Source organism: Macrobrachium rosenbergii, chromosome 18 (assembly GCF_040412425.1).
Source record: "Macrobrachium rosenbergii isolate ZJJX-2024 chromosome 18, ASM4041242v1, whole genome shotgun sequence".
In the NCBI taxonomy this organism is placed as follows: Eukaryota; Metazoa; Arthropoda; class Malacostraca; order Decapoda; family Palaemonidae; genus Macrobrachium; species Macrobrachium rosenbergii.
The window spans coordinates 22,824,234-22,841,080 of NC_089758.1; the positions used below are offsets into that span (position 1 = coordinate 22,824,234).

A 16,847-nucleotide genomic window follows, 5' to 3' on the forward strand; every position below is an offset into this window, starting at 1 on the left:
TTAATTTTTTTTTTGTTGGTCGTCAAGATCGTTTTTAAGTCGATTATACGTTTCTCGTTGGTCGTTTTGAGTCGAATATTCTTCTCTTGTTGTTTCTTTTGAGTCGACTTTTCTTCTCTTGTTGGATGTTTTTAGTTGAGTTTGCCTAAAAGTAATTGATGAGGTAAAATATGTGGATCACGTGGAGAGAAGAGAGGACTATGACCATATTTCGGTGGAAACAGTATAATTCAGGAGTGACTAGTAGGAAGAGGGGAGGAGCCCCTACAAAGTTCTGAGTAATAGCAAGGAAGAGGCATAGGAAAGGACATCAGTAACTAGCAAACGTTGGATTGACAGCAATAGAAGCGAATGGTGCAGATTAGGGGGTTCGAAGTGTTGCATCAGCAACATATTTGTACAAAATAATTGCGGATTTTTCAGTATAAGCGTCATCCACGATTCAGTAGCTTAAAAATTTTGCAGTGACCTTCGTTGCTTTTTTCCTTAGAGCCACCTATGTCAGGAGAAACAGCTTAAATATTATATATATATATATATATATATATATATATATATATATATATATATATATATATATATATATATATATATATATATATATATATATATATATATATATATATATATATATATATTAGACATATGTGTGTGTGTGTTTTGTGCGCGTGCGCACGCATGTGTGTGTGCATTTTGTAAAGGAGACTAAACGAAAAAAAAAATACTATATAAAGCAGACTCATTTCATATCATTTCCCCTCCTACACTTCTTGTCTGCAGTTTGGAAACTTCCCGTGTGTTTGTATGTGTGTGCGTGTATGTATGTTGTGCGTGTGCGCCAGTGTGTACACTTGTGTACGGCGGAATAAACAATAAAATACCATGAAAAGCAGAATAATTTAAAATCATTTCCACTCCTACACTTCTGTCTTGCATTTAGACAGCTCACCTTCTTTCCTTATTTCGACAGCTTTTGTGGAGCCGAAGGTCCCCAGAAACTCCCCTCGAGGAACTCCTGGGCTTATGTCGTATTCCGTCCGGCGCTCTTCTCGACTGATTTGGACTACACGGGATTCACCTGCACCGCTACAGGCGTTGCGCCAACACCTACCACTACAATTGCGCCTACCACAACTACTCCCACACTTGCCACTTCCTCAACAGCTGCTACATCTACCAGTACTTCAACATCTACCACACTTACCACTACTTCAACATCTATTAAAACTACTACCATACCTGTCACTACCTCAATAACTACCACTATTTCACCGTTTACCACAACTACTACTATGCCTACCACTACTTCAATAACAGCCAAACCTACTACAACTATCACACCTACCACTACCTCAGCAACTACCACAACTACTACCACACCTACCACTACTTCAGCAACGGCCAGATCTACTACAACTATTATTACCACACCTACCACCACCTCAGCGACCACCACAACTACTACCACACCTACCACTACTTCAACAACTACCACAACAAGCACCGCACCTACGACTACTTCAACAACTACCACAACAAATACAGCACCTACCACAACAAGTACCGCACCTACCACTACTTCAACAACTACCACACCAAGTACCGCACCTACCACTACTTCAACAACTACCACAACAAGTACCGCACCTACCACTACTTCAACAACTACCACACCTGCCACTACCTCGACAACTGCCACAACTACCACTACTTTTATAACTTCTCCCACTACTACAACATCCACTACACCTATCTCGGTCACCACTACACCTAGTTCTCCTTCAACAAGTACACATACCTCATCAGCCACTACACCTTCAGCTGTCACTGCAACTACCAGACCTACCACAACAACCACTACATCTACAAGTACTTCAACAAACACACCAACCAGAACGACCACTACACCTACACCTACCAATATTTCAACAACCATACCTACCACAACAACCACTACACCTGCTTCCTCTTCAATAATGTCTACACCCACCACAAGCACCACCTTGCCTGTCACCACTTCAGTAGTTGTTACACCCACTAAGACAACTGATACACCTACCACTTCCTCATCATCTACACATACCACTCCTTCAGCAACCACACCTACTGAAACAACCACTGCACTATCTACCACTTTAACAGTATCTGTACCAACCAAAACAACCACATTACTTGCCATTTCCTCAGTTTCTACCCCTACCACTACTACCTCAGTGTCTACACCTACCACTACCTTAATGTCTACCCCTACCACTACATCAGTGTCTACACCTACCACTATCTTAATGTCTACCCCTACCACTACCTCAGTGTCTGGACCTACCACTACCTTATTGTCTACACCTACCACGGCAACCACTACACCTACACCCACCACAATAGCTACTACACCTACACCTACCACTACTTCAGAAACCACACCTACTACCACTTCAGCAATGTCTACTAACCTTTCGTCTACACCTACAATAACAGCCACTACACCGCCTACAGTAACTGATATTCCTACCACTGCACCGACAACTCATTCTAAAACAACTTTACCTGCAACTGCAACTACACAACAAACAACAACCGCTACACCAATAACTACAACTCCAGCCTCCTGCGGTGAGTTTGTATAAATTAAGGTGTTGTAGAACTTTTGAGACAGAAGGTTTTTATTTTGTTCATTTGAAATCTCCAGATCAACTTTATTTCAGAATTAAATGACATTAAGTCAAGAAAAAGTACATAGAATCGATTTAGTCTTTAATGAATGGAATGTGACCGTGAAGTTTATATTACTTTTTATATGAGTGATCTCATTTATTAGTGAAATAGTTTTGATTTATTCTTTTTTATTTAGCTTCCTTCAGTAATTCCTGTGCCATTGTAGGAAAGGAATTCATAAGGAGATTTCAAGGAAACACTTTCCTTGACTAACAAATGCTTTAACGTTTAGATTATGAGAATAAGCGCGTAAATGTCAAAGTAATGGAAAAACCTGCATGAACAGAAACTGACAATTGGGTATTTATAGTTAGAAATGGAGATTAATTTGTCTTTCTTCCAAAACAGAATGTGGTCGAAAAGGACCCACCAATTTGACTAGAATAGTTGGCGGGGGAGCGACGGACCTCCACGAATTTCCCTGGCAAGCTGCTCTGGTCCTGAAAAGTGACAGATCTCAGGTAAACGAGTGCCCTGCAAATTAGTTTATTTATATATTTCAGATATGCAAATCATGTTTCTGCCGTGACAAACAGAACAAATGCAGCTCTCATTTTTCGGTTCTCTTGATTTACACAGGTAGTTTGTGGTGGCACCATCATCAATAATGAGTACATTCTTGTTACTGCCTCATGTACTCAAGAAATGTAAGTATTGCCTAAGTTATTGTACTTGCATATATTCATAGGTGATTATATTAATGCAAGGTCAATTCATTTAGTGCTTACCTTTACATCTATTTATCTATATATATTCATATATATATATATATATATATATATATATATATATATATATATATATATATATATATATATATAGTATAGTGTGTGTGTGTGTGTGTGTATGTATAGATAGACAGATAGATGCAAAGGTAAGTACTAGACGAATTGACCTTTGCATTAACATATCACCTATGAGTGTGTATATATATATATATATATATATATATATATATATATATATATATATATATATATATATATATAGACAGATAGATAGATATATATACAGTATATATATAAAACTTATACCAGTCAAATGCATTTGCAGACAAGACTAGACTCCATACTAATTTGACTCACTAACCCACAGGGATACTACCACCTTGTTTGAAGTGGCTTTGGGTGAGCATGACACATCAACAGCCAGCGAAACGTCGGAGACCATTTACAAGGAAATCTCTTCAGTCATCCTACACCCGAGTTTCGACAACCTTACAATGGACAACGACATCGCCCTTCTCCACCTTGCGAGTCCTATTGACCTCCAGGCTTCTGGTGCAATCAAGCCCATTTGTTTACCTGACCCGGCGAATCTCTATGAAAATGTCATCGCAACTGTGACTGGGTAAGTGTGGAAGAAACCGCGATTTGGTACGTCTTAAACACTGGACTAGGGGAAGTCTGAAAACAAAAACTGTGATTGGATATATTTGTAATAAAAAAAATGTCTTGGTACGTCTTTAAAAACTATAAATGGGTAAATCTGGACGAAATTGTGGTTGGGTACGGCTGAGAAAAAAAATTGTGACTTGGTACTTCTTAAAAATTGGGTTTGGGGATGTCTGAAAACGTAAAACTGTGATTGGGTACATCTGAAAAAAAAAAAAAGAGTGACTTGGTACTTCTTAAAAACTGGGTTTGGGGATTCTGAAAACATAAAACTGTGATTGGGTACATCTGAGGAAAAAAATGTGACTTGGTACATCTTAAGAGTTGGATTTAGGAAAGTCTGATAACTTAAAACTGTGATTAGGTACGTCTGAGAAAAAATGTGACTTGGTACGTCTTGAAAACTGGGTTTTAAGACGTCAGAAAAAAATAAAAACTGTGATTGGGTCTGTCTGAGAAAGAGTGACTGGTAAGTCTTGAAAAAACTGAGCTTTGTTGAGGTCTTAAAAAAAAAAAACCGTGACTTGGTGCGTCTCAAAAACTGATTTAAGGGCGCTTCAAAAATAACTGTGAATGGCTGGGTATATCTGAGAGAATATTAGTGGTATTTTATGAGATAAGTAATTATGGAAGTATGAAAAAAAAATGTGACTGGGAGCGTCTTGGAAAAAAACCTGTAGTTGAGGACCCCTGAAATTAAAAAAAAAGGAGAAAGTCGTGACTTGAGACATCTGAGAAAAGGGAAAATGGTAGGTTTAATGTGACTGACAGTAAAAATCTGAAACATCTAGGCTGCTGGAAAATTTTGTACGATTGCAATCGACAAAAATATAAGCAATAGTTTAGATTAATATTTTCCATAAGATAGAGAAAATAAAAAATGAAATATTGTAAAAGCAATGTCCAATAAGTACTGAGTAATGAACTTCTTTATCTTGGCATTTAGTCAAAGTAAATGAAACATTTGATATTCTGGTCATTGCAATTAGAATGAAAAGCAACGCAGCAGCTGAGACGACTCTCTAATCATTGTCCTTCCAATTACTTTGACTGAAGTTATCATTTTCCCTTAATAGATTTTACATTCCAGGTGGGGTCGACTTAGTGACGCAGGAGATCAGCCAGACATCTTGCAAAAAGTGAATGTTACCACATCAACCAACACAGATTGTGCTGCAATGTAAGTTTAATATTAATTCTCCTACCCATTCAAAATTTTTGCTGAGTTATTCTTCAGTTTTCAATTTAAATCAGTCATCGTTGTTAGTTATTTCACCTAAGTTTCGAAATAAACTGTAAAAACACTCATCTGATCCAACAATCAGGTGGAAGATAATATACCAGCGCTAGTCCTTTTAAATCTCTTGCTTTTCCAAGAAGATAAGAATTGTAATTGATCTCATAATCCATAATGTTTTAAAAGGATTAACCCCCAGATGTCTGTAATCCTGTGCCTTCAGATATGCAACGGTGAATGTCCAGATTACCGACAATATGTTATGTGCTGCCGATATAGGGAAGGACGCATGTCAGGTAAGTACCTGATATAAAGCAGGAATGCTATAAAAACTCGCACACTCTGTGGATGTCTCTGGCCTCGTCGTGACTCGTTGCTTCTCGAATAGACAATTATTCTGTTGCAAGTTTCTAAGCATCAAATATTTGGGGAATTATTATCAGTATTGTATTGTTAAGCCTGACAAACGTCTTGATTTTCCATATTAATCTTCAATAAATCAAGGAAGTAAAGATATTTCAGTGTTAATGATGGTTTTGTGAGAGAATAAAGGAAAAGTAGATAATACATCCAGAGATACAAATCTGATAAAAGCCACTAGAAAAAGAACAGAACAGATTTTATTATACAACTAACAGATTTGAAGTTATCCGAAAACAACTTTTATACAAGTCTGCCGAATGCCTCATGAATAATAAATATCGACATAAATTTTTACCCAAACTGGTTAGTGATAAAAAAGCAGATATTAGCTGGTAATTCTTGTTTTGTGGAAACCATTCTTTTAAGCTTCGATTATAATTCTGGAGGTGTTGAATTTTCAGTTGCCTATGTTACAGCTGACAAACGTTAGTTGGAAGGAAGCCTTATAGGTTTTCACGGGAACTAGGTCTACGTAGATTTTGAAAATAATTTAAGGCTTTCAACAGAACTAATTTCAAACAGCGCAGAGGACTATATAGATCATGGGAAGAATGTTCAGTGGTATTAAAATGATTTGTAAGAGAGTTATCTGAGAATTAAGCGGCAAAAAGCGTGGATTTCATAGAAGAGAACAGATATGGAGTCTTATACAAAGCAGTTCTTTATGCTGAGTGTTATACATTATTAAAACGAACCAGTCTCGTCTCTCCCTTGGTTGGGTAGGATTTGTTTTGTTTACCTTTTCCTTCTTAATTATGCATGATGTGTTTCGCTTTGTCTTGACGCATGCATTTCCTCTCTCTCTCTCTCTCTCTCTTTTTATAGTAAGCAATCGAAAGAGTACTTACAAAAGGGTAATTATCAAGTACACTTACAGAATCAAGCAACAGGGAATCACGAAGATTGCAGAAAAAAGATAAGATGTTTATAATGATATTTTGATAACAATTAACTTAGTTTTGTTCTGAAATTGTGCATTCGCACATAACAAAAAATTCCATCTTAATTTCAGGGTGACGCAGGCGGACCACTAGTGACTCCTAATGGGGACCATTACGAACTGATTGGCCTCGTTTCATACGGGCTCATTTGCGCTCACCCTTCGTACCCAGGAATCTACACCAGAGTCGGCAGTAAGTTACATTACCCTCTCTGATTCTATTGGGCTTTCGAGTGTCATTGTGAACCATACTCGCCTCCACCAGTATGCTGGTAAGTCTGGATATATTGGAAACTACGTCAGAGGCGTCAGTGGGCTTAAAGTCTTTGGTGTTACTCTAGTACGGGCCTGATAATTTTGTCTTGATAATGCCAAAAAAAAAAAATGAAAAACATGCATTAACAAAGACGTATTTGAAATCAAAACTCTTTGAAGAAAATTAACAATGGCTCTTAAAGTCGTTTAGCGTTCAGATTCTCCGGCTCACAAATAAACGTATATAAATAAATAAAACCATCTTTCTTTCTCTCTTTCAGATTACATCGACTGGATAAGCAGCAGCGTAGGAAATGCAGAAACTTGTGAAGATTAATCAGAGGTGGAGGACCAAAACCACTTTTTTCCCTTTTGAAGACTTTCGGTGACGTCTAAAGCAACCGAGTGAAAGATGACGATTATGACGAAAAAAAAAAAAAAAAAAAAACCGTGTCACTATGATGTCTCTGCTGGTTGGGCAACACCCAGAGGTTCACACCAGGTTCCTTATGCTTTTTAACAATTTACCACACCTTTGAGTAAGGGCCCGTGCAGGCATAAGGCCGGGTTTCGAAAATAACCACCTACCGCCATTCCAGTACGTTTTCTGGCATCCTGTAACAACAGGCTAGGGAACAAATGGACAATTCCGGCGGCAGAATTGAAGTCGTGGAATGTCGTGCTAGTGTGACACCGCGTCAGCAGATATGCACGACTTTAAAATGCATCAAATTGAAAAAATTAAAATGCATATTTTTTCTTTTTGACTGATAATACAATTCAATCAGAATTCTTGTTCTCTCTTATAGCACAATGGATTGTGGGTCTATCCTTTTGTCATTTTCAAGGCTTGAACTGATCTGATTTACATAATAGTTCAAAAGGATTGTGATTGTAGTTGATAGCCGCTGTGGATCTTGTTAACGATTTTCAATAGTTTCATTATTATAAAGTTATATTGCTTCCAATGAGTTAACTTTACAAGTAAACCTTGTAGCTAAAATTAAAGGCCAGTGAAAATGTGTAAGTCAGAAGCAGAATCATAATCTTTCGATGAAAATTGGATGTCAGTACTGTAATGTCACTCAAAGGTTGTTTTATTTCTAATTCCTTTTACCAAAATAACTCTTTCCTAACACCGAAATTGGTGTTTAAAGAAAACCGTTGGTATAGGCTTAAGATGTTTATATGGATGTTTCTTGTGTTCTTTTTTATATGGATTACCCGCGTGAAAAAGGGTTAATAGAATCTATAAAATGAACTGCATGGAGAACAGCAATCGAAAGAAGAAACGCTTCCCTTTAACCTAAGGAATAATTAGTGCTTAGTGGTAACGAACAACTTCCTTTTCCTATTGTATCGTTGGTATTACTTGCTTAATAATAGTGAACAAATCTCAATTCCCCATTCCGGAGAGTATAGGCCTACTATTCCTTCAGATCATTTGATTTGTCGTAAGACGAGCTTTCTTCAGAATTTTAGGCCTATATTTATATGATTTATCTCAGCTCATCTGGCTTAATAACAATCCCTTTTTGGTGAAAGGGATCTGGAATCTGTAACTAGCTTAAATGGACAACAGGCAAGCATCTCCTCCGTCGTCTACTAGACTAACGAGAGAGAGGGAGTTTGACAGCACAAAATAATTTTCATCTTTAAATTACGGTATAACATTCGTTCGTCAAACCTGACGCCACATTGCGAAAACTAAAAATACGATCCACTATGTCTGTACGTGCTAGAACTAGATTTAAACCGCACAGAATTTGTGGGAATAGAAACTATCGTCGAAAGAAGAGGGAAGAGAGTATCTCACTGAACTTTTTAAAAATTTTCTCACAGATAAAGACGCCAGAAAAAGTCAAGCTATCCTTATTTCTCGGGGTAAAACATTTCTTTATTAGCTGAAAAGAACAGGAGGTTGTATGGCAACATGAGAAGTAATACAGATGGCTTTATCATTAACTTATGAATGGCAATGCTTAATTTATACTAGTTTACCATGAAAATAGTCAAAGTACATTTTCTTTCTCATAGACGTACTCGTTTTCTTTGATACAGATGATCTATTGCAGTCAAAAATTTACCATTAATGAGTTCTGAAATAAGTTTTCCCATTTACAATATAAAATTAAGAGAATAAAAGCAACGATATCATAAGAATAAGGCAAGTGTGTTGGAGATAGGTAATTAAAATTTTGTGGACATTTATTTTAGACTGGCTTATTCTCAAACAGCATTTCAATATGGATTTTTCAAGGACAGAGCTATTGACACAATCGCCAGGTACAAGATGTTGGCTCACTTATTTACACGACCGTCGTGTATTTGCACTCAGGGCAACCATGTACATGATTACCGCCCATACAAATTTGGGCCTACGTGTGAACGCTTCTCCATTTTTTTTACATCATTAACATAATAATTCATTTGACAAAGTTTTTTTTTGTTTTCTTACATATGAATTGCTAGCCTACAGTTTTTGCTTAGTAATAATAATATTCCGCACTCCTATACAGAACGGATAATAAAATTTCTCGGAAAACACATTTTGTCAAGCTATAGTACACAAAAGAGCAAAACGGAAGGTTTTCGAGTTAGTAAAGTACGGAAGATGCATTTACCCATGTGGCTTACAAAACTCATTATGATTATTACTTTTACGCTGTTGTATTTATAAATCCTCGATGACACTATATATATAGTGGACGGGGAGCTCTCGAGAGAAGAATAAAAATGTAAATATAACTATGCTATATTTAACGGGAAATAGATTTACGACTGAGACAAACTCTCGCTCTGATAAAAATAATTATGAAATTTAAATTCAGATGGCGCCACTTGCCTTCCATGGACTCCGTAACTAACGCTTCCAAGTGTCCCGCGTCCTGATTTTTGATAGTTCTACACCCAACCGACTATCAAGCTTTTCGAACCGGCAATAGTTCGCTTGAGTCTGCGCCCGGTGAAGTGATATAAATGTTGCAGGTTGGTTGCAATTAAGTTCGAAGCTTGTGAATTATTTACGTGTGAGTTTTAGGTTTTCAAGACGAAAGCTGGTTTCCTCTCTCGTGAGTTCAGTGGACTGTGAATTTTGTGGTGTGTTTTGAATTGAGAAGTTTCCGTGTCTTTTGTTGATGGTCACGATGTGGATCTCCGTATTTGGATTTAATTAAGGTATTTGTTGTGCCGTTTTATTAAGAGGTCTTGACTTTCAGACGCGATCATGATCACGTAACTCGAGGATTTCTTGTAGCTGGTAATTTTTTAAAATTTTGCCTTACGTCATTGCACGAAAATAACGTTCAGTTCCGGTAACTTGAAAGCAAACGACGCCATTTTTTTTATTTCGTTTGCTTTTCATTGAAGTGTCAGACGTGAAGGTGTTAATGCTAAGTGACCAGAACTATGCACAAATGCAATTTCAATTTAGGTACAAAGACTTTTGTTGTAACTTGGTTTTGTATTTTTTTCGACCCCATTCTTGTAGAATGGTTTTATATCCGCACATCGTATAGGTAAGCGTGAAGTTGTCTAGTGTTAGTATTAAGTATTCATATTTTTCGGGCAACGAATTGTAGGTGTTTTTGAATTTCGATTTTGTACGTGAAACATTTTAGTAGACCAAGAAAATTCCTTCGCAAAATAATTTTTGTAACTTCGTATGGAATCAAACCTCAAGATATTAACTAGTGATTTGAGCTTGGGGCTGAAGGTCCATGATCATAGAAAAAATGAACTGGTTTTTTTAGGATAGATGGGTTTGACTTTTGACTTACGTTCAAATAAATCTCCGTTCCGAGGAGGCTAGAGATATAAATTAAGGTTTCTTGTGGAGTGACAAATGCTGCTGGGTGAGAGGGGAATTGCAGCGAGGAGTGAAATGTATCCATTTGTGCAAATTTAATTTTCTCACTCAGTGTTCAGAATGAGGTCCATTTGCATCGTTAGGTTCAATATTTGTAAGATTTTGTTGTAATGGTTATGGCACTGGTTTCATGCTAGTTACTTCCACAGGTTGAATTTAAAATTGTGAAAGAATATGCATTAGTAATTTTGTCTGTGGTAAAACAATGTAACTTTTGCTTAGGTCGGATGCCAAGTATTCTGGATAATGGTAGTTTGGGGAAAATTAATTGTAGAACACGAGGATAAGGTTATCACTAGTCTTTAAAACACACTTTTTACAAAGATTTGGAAGAGATCATACCAGGCTTGATTGCTCAACACATTACTGATACTTTATTAAGGTTTATCTAAATTGAATACTATCAATAAAGCAAGGTTATCTACAGGTACTGTGACTTGTGAATTTTATCATTTTAGTGTTGCGTAAGAGAAACTGATTACGAGGTAAAATTTATGGTAAGGTTTTGACCTCGGATGTACTGTAGATGCGGGCACAGCTAATTTCGGTAATTTACAGAGCTACGAATTTAGTTTGATTTATTGTTTAATTAAACAATATAAAGTGTATATAAAGCAGTACATATGAATAATAGGAAGAAATCTTTAGAATTTTCAGTTTTTTCATCTCCGAGGGGCTGGTATTTAACACGGCGTCCAGTTGCTTCATTTTGAACTACCCTGAATTTTTCTTTTAGATGAGAACGCTCTTGCTTAATGTATACATTGCCGTGTACTGAAGACAGCGGTGGTAGGGTGTTCAGTGTGATGCATAGGTTCCTAGAGCTTTCAAAAGTGGGCTTGAACTAATTAGTGACTGTTATTCCTTAAGCAAGGAAGTGATATAATAAACTATTGAACTTTAATTATGGCTTTAATTGCTATATAGTAGCTTTAGACCTTTTAGGTGTTAGTCTTATCATTTGCACTAAATTTTGTAGCCATAGTTGATAGCAGTAGGTTGCTCTATTATGGCTTCTGTCAAATTGGAAAGTCAAAATTTACAAGCCGCCTTAAAAATTTTAAGACTTTAGGCCGAAGTACCAATTGTTCAGAGCTAGGTGACCTTAAACTTGAACCTAAGGCTAATGCTGCAACCCAAACTTCAATACACTTGTGGGCTTAAGGATGAACCTTGTAATAATTTTTATTTTTCTTATCACTTAGTGCCATTTTTCAGTTGGTATTTTGAAACTTAGTGCGGAAAATGAGCTATTCATTTTCAAGTTTTGTTTTACCGGATATGCTATCAAATTTTAGAGGGTAACTTAGATGTAACGGTACTTGATGCTTTTAATGATGTAATTTTTTTAAAACTAATAAATGGTGACAATGTCAAAGCTAGGCCCCTAGGTGGGGACCTTTGACTAAAGTTAACTAACAAAATTTGCAGGGAAGTCAAATCCATGGCGTATGTTAACTAAAACATGGCTTTTGTAGTGGGTGTTGGATGGACCTTCCTTCCTTAAAGGGATTGAAAGCATTAAAGTTGAGTGTGTTGCAGTTAGGTAGATGGAACGAGGTGAAATTTTATTAAGGTTGTCGTTAGAGTATTTTAAGTGCTAGTTTTAAGATTTAAGATGTGTCCTAAGAAGTGATAACTTTTTAATGTTGCTAGTGTAGGCGTTAGCTAACATTTCTAAAATTTGAATATTTGGTAGGTTTTTGGTGTAAGTATTTGTTTACTTTGGAGTTTGTGGGGAAATTGATTGCAATCTGTTGGTTCCTTAATTTTGACTTAAACTTTGTGGGAATGCAATCGTTTATTGAATTTTGTGGTAGGAATCCAGCTTATAGTACTAAAGAGAACAAAGACAGTTTAAATGCACGTTTTAAATATTTGGGTAATTTTGGAATTAACCAGCTGTGACTTTAAGAAATCAAAGTTCTCAGTGGGTGTCTGTGTTTTGCAACTTTAATTTGTATATCTTGAAAAATTAACAGTGAAACGTGAAGTATGTGTAGATTTAATCATTACGTGTTTTCAAGAAACTTTTATGGTAATTTCGTGTGTACACAGTAACTTCCTATTGCTTTGGAGACTTTCACCATGGTAAAGTTTTCGAGATGGTTATATCGATACTAATTGAATTTCATCTTTCAGGTGTCAGGTTACACGTCAGTCAATTTGAAGTCGGGAATGACTTCAAGAGGGACTTCATACCACTATCTGTTTTATCTTTAGTACATCTGCCGAGAAAGTTAAAACTTGGATTTAGTTCGCTCAGAATATAAAGGCAGAGCAGAGTGACAGCAGAGCAGGGAAGAGGCCCAAGTAGAGAGCAGAGGCAACAGTCTCTTGAGAGGCGGCACATTTGTCAGTTAAGCTCCGTCAAGGCCTCCTCCAGACGCCAGCTAGAAGTGCCAGAGGTCGGGATATTAGCAGGCAATGCGATCTTAGCTGCAATGCTCCAGGGACTCTCCACCATATTTTACAAGTGTGTCCAGCTGTACAACCCTGGAGATTAACCCGGCACGACAGAATTAAGGATTTTATCAAGGTTAGGGTGGAGAAGGCCGAACACAACGCCACCAACGAGCCACACATACCAACTAGGGAGGGCCTGCGGAAGCCGGACCTCATCTGGATTCAGGGGGAGGCCATTGTCATCGGCAATGGAAATATAGGGAACCTGGACAACCTGCATAAGATGATCATCAAATATGATAAGCCTTGTATTAAATCAAGTCCAAGAAATCACTAGAAAAACCACGTCCATGGAGGCCATGACCTTCAATTGGAGAGGGCTGCTGAGTCAAGCTACGGTGAGAGACTAAGAAGTTGTCAGCGGCCGACATCGATCTCATCAGTGTCAAGACCTTGCAAGGGGGTCTTGTAATATATGGGAATTACCAGGGCATGTCCGGCAGCGGCCATGTGACGCATGACTGAGAAGGCCCAACTTGACGTTCCTCCGAGGCTACGAGGGGTGGCTTCGTTGGGTGGAGATCGTGATGGGCGGACCTGGGTAAGTTGGTACTATCTGGGAGGCAGCAGTGCCCATACTGTATATAGTATAGAATGTAGCTTCGTTACTGTAAATAGTTAAAGCAAAAGAGGTTACGTCATCTACAAAGAGATGGTTAAGATCAGAATTGTTGTTAGGGTAGATGATGTGCTGTAAAAAAAAAAAAAAAAACTAAGAGCAGAGTGATGGCTGAGCAGAGGCTCAATGTACAGAGCAGTGACAGCAGAGTGAGGGAGAGGCACAAAGGTACAGAAGAGAGGGGGCAGAGGCATAAGTGCAGAGCAGTGTAGATGCACTAAGTACTGAGCAGAGCGACTTGATGCTTTTAGTGATGTAAGCCTTTGAAAACTAGTAAATGGTGACAATCACTCCGTCATAAGTAGGTGGGGACATTTTTCATAAATTTAAAGATAAATTTTCAGGGTAATGATATCCATGGCATATGAGTTTACTGAATCATGGCTTTTGTAATGAATGCTGGACTCTATTTACTTAAGGGATTTGAAAGCATTAAAGCCGTGCTGAAATTGTGGAATATGGAGCGAGGTGAAAGATTTAAGGCCGACGGCGGAATATTTAGTGCTGGCTTCAAGACTAAAGGTCTGTCCTTTAAAAAGTTGTAACTTTGTTGCTTTGTGTGTGGGCTTTAGCAAATAGTAATAGTGTGAGTGTTTGGTATATTTTTGTTACATACTTTGTACTATTAGATTTACTTACTCCAATTTCCCCACAAGTTTCAATTTTAATTTTGACTTTGAACGGAGGAATTCAATGTCAGTTTAAAAATGTTAATGGGGTAATGACTCTCAGTACCAATGAGTACTGAAATAGTTGAAATGCTCGTTTTAAGTCTATACTATATCAGGAGTTAACCTTGTGTGAATTAGAGAAACTTCAAATGTTAGTGGTTGTTTTGTGACTTTAATTTATGTAACCAGGAAGAATTTCCTATTGAAGATGAAGTACGTTTAGCTTTATTCAATACTTATTTTTTCGAGGTAATATTTTATATTACTTTTGGGTGTGGCAAAATTTCCTAATGCTTTGGAAAGTCTTTTCCTATGGTAGGAATTTTATTGAGATAGTAGTATCGATACGAATTATTTTTCTTTCAGGTGTCAGGTTACACTAAGATTTGCAAGAGGGAATTTGACTTAAAAGGGAGACTTCATGCCACATCTATTGAGAAGGTAAATACGCAGTTCATTCAGTATAGAGGCAGAGCAAAGTGACAGCCGAGCAGGGTAGAGCCACGAAGTACAGAGCAGAGCTAAAGCAAGGCAAAGGCTCAAGTACCGACTAGAATGACAACGGAGCAGGGTAGAGGAACGAAGTACAGAGCGGAGCTACAGCTCAACTGGGGAGAGGCACATAAAACATAGCGGAGTGACAGCACAGCAGAGCAGGGTGTAGAGGCACTAAGTACAGAGCAAAGCGAAACCACTTGAAACGTTCTCGTTGGGTGTTAGTGTTTGCATTTTGTTTGGCACATAGTATGTTTAGCTTTTAATCATTATGAAAATACAAGCTAATATTTCATAGTATTTTTGGGTGTAGGCAAAATTTCCCAGTGCTCTGGCGAATCTTTTACTGTGATCGAACTTTCTTTGTGAAGTGAGTTATATTGGTACTTTTTTTTTCTTTGTGTCAAGCGTACGTGACATCACATAGATGACACTATGTAAAGCATTAAGGATTATTTCATACCACAGCTGTTGTACCTTGCTAACACCAATCAACATTGGATGACTTCATACCACAGCTCTTGTACTTGAATGCATCAATCCGCAGAGTATGACTTCATACCACAGCTATTGTACCTTGGCGCATTAATCGACAGAGGATGACTCCATACCACAGCTGTTGTACCTTGAGTACATCAGTAAACAAAGGACGACGTCACAACGCAGCTATTGTACCTTGAGTACGTCAGTCAACAAGGTAAAAACTTAATTCACTTTAACATTCAGTTTAGTCATTGACTCTCAAGTTGTAGATCCTTGCCCTTATAGTTCACTTAGCTTTTTTTGTACGGTGTGTTAGGCAAGAATCATTAGGGTTTTGTTCATATTTATAGTTAAGGAATTTTTGCTGGAGTCCTCTTTATTTCCGGAAGGTAACTAATCTACGTTAACAATAATACAATGCAAGGACTTCTGTGCATTTCATACGCACATGAATAGACTTTGTAGCACGGAAAAGCAGTTTGCTAGCAGTGTTTACTTAGTATAGTATAATGTACTAAATGTTTATTTTTAGCACGGCTTTAGTATGATATGTGCGTTTAGTTATTGAAACAAATGTTCATACTTTGGAGCGTAGCTTTAGAAAGGTGAAATTTTAACGGCAGAAAAGCAGTATAAAAATTTTGAAAGTACTAGGGCCGTAGTTTTTTTTACTTTCAAAATTTTAATTCGCTGGTAATCGGTCACTAAAGTTATACGCGTGCAAAAATTAACATTTTTCCTTTAGCACAATGTAATGTATAAAACTTTTTTTTCAGGTTCACGACCCGTTCCCACGAAATACTTGTTTTCGAGTGACTGAAGTCGGAAGTTCTTGAGAAAGGCGGGAAAGTGAAACATTTCTGGATCATTTCTTGTTGACAGGAGGTTATGCACTACAAGGTAGACAAAGAAAATATACGCCGGTCTGCAGAAACAACGTGGTCTTGGACGTAGAGAGCTGAGCAAGTAGTGGGGCATATAGTACAACAGAGAGGCAAGCAGATTGTTGGAAAGGATCGACAACGGTACAAGTAGAGCTGAGCGAGTAGTGGGGCATATAGCACAATAGAGAGGCAAGCAGATTGTTGGAAAGGAACGACAACGGTACAAGTATATATACAAATCCTGAACGGAATATCAAAGGAATTAGAAGTGAGGAGACAAATTACACGGGAGGAAAATGGTGCACATTATGAGAATAGACAGGAATTACTTCTGTGTAGCCCCTTAACACATTATATATCTTTTTATACAGTAGAGGAAAAATAAAAATGAAAATATAAC

General features: G+C 37.5%; 1 protein-coding gene and 1 long non-coding RNA gene across 2 annotated transcripts in view; both read left to right on the forward strand.

Moving 5' to 3' along the window:
* The window catches only part of LOC136847981 (mucin-2-like), an 11,850-nt gene extending 3,799 nt beyond the window's left edge, over positions 1-8,051 (forward strand). The window contains exons 6-13 of the mRNA XM_067119993.1: positions 971-2,610; positions 3,061-3,173; positions 3,292-3,359; positions 3,808-4,062; positions 5,197-5,286; positions 5,567-5,639; positions 6,779-6,899; positions 7,243-8,051. Coding sequence (XP_066976094.1) covers positions 971-2,610; positions 3,061-3,173; positions 3,292-3,359; positions 3,808-4,062; positions 5,197-5,286; positions 5,567-5,639; positions 6,779-6,899; positions 7,243-7,298 — 2,416 coding nt within the window. The 3' untranslated portion in view covers positions 7,299-8,051. The remainder of the gene's footprint in view (positions 1-970; positions 2,611-3,060; positions 3,174-3,291; positions 3,360-3,807; positions 4,063-5,196; positions 5,287-5,566; positions 5,640-6,778; positions 6,900-7,242) is intronic.
* A 5,434-nt stretch (positions 8,052-13,485) lies between these two features.
* On the forward strand, positions 13,486-16,732 carry LOC136848200 (uncharacterized). Its single transcript, XR_010855971.1, has 3 exons — positions 13,486-13,836; positions 14,952-15,777; positions 16,340-16,732. It is a non-coding gene; the product is annotated as an uncharacterized lncRNA (long non-coding RNA).
* Positions 16,733-16,847: the final 115 nt, after the last annotated feature.